This window comes from Penaeus monodon, chromosome 30, assembly GCF_015228065.2.
Source record: "Penaeus monodon isolate SGIC_2016 chromosome 30, NSTDA_Pmon_1, whole genome shotgun sequence".
NCBI lineage: Eukaryota > Metazoa > Arthropoda > Malacostraca > Decapoda > Penaeidae > Penaeus > Penaeus monodon.
In genome coordinates, this window is record NC_051415.1 from 4,534,229 (window position 1) to 4,534,792 (window position 564).

The 564-nt window shown below is 34.6% G+C and overlaps 1 protein-coding gene across 1 annotated transcript in view; it reads right to left on the reverse strand.

Moving 5' to 3' along the window:
* The window catches only part of LOC119592286, a gene marked incomplete in the record, with an annotated part of 2,261 nt that overhangs the window by 1,093 nt on the left and 604 nt on the right, over window positions 1-564 (reverse strand). The window contains 1 exon segment of the mRNA XM_037941116.1: window positions 255-363. Coding sequence (XP_037797044.1) covers window positions 255-363 — 109 coding nt within the window.

The following is a 564-nucleotide window of genomic DNA, read 5'->3' on the forward strand; positions in this document are numbered from 1 at the left end:
AACTATTGTGTGTGTGTATATATGCATCTGTTAACATCTACTTTGACAAATCATACATCTGTATACATCCATCTTAGTAAAGGTGAGAAATGATTACAACTGTAATCCAATACAAGATGCTATTACTATTTTCCTTGCCTTGATAATAATTCCTGCAGGACAAGAAGACCACTTACCAGTTAACAAAATGAAAAATAAAAATCACATATAAAGCTTATTAGACCTGTGATGTGCATAAATATACATGTTCTTACTATGAATGAGGGGAGCGGCATCTAGATTCAGGGTACTTTGGTTAACTTGCAGTTCTTTCAGGGTGATTTCACTCGGGCCTGTTACGTCACTGATACTTGTGGGCAACATCTGTAAAGGTGGTAATGCCTTGAATCAAATTTGCAATCTTTCCGAGATCTATCAAAGACAAGAAGCGTTATTACTGAAGACCTTAACAATGAATTCCCTTCTTGATATACCTGTTAATGCTCATCAGTAAATTGAAGGGAAAAAAGTATATTATGAGATATACTATCAGAAAGACAGATTTCGAAGTAGTTATTGATACAG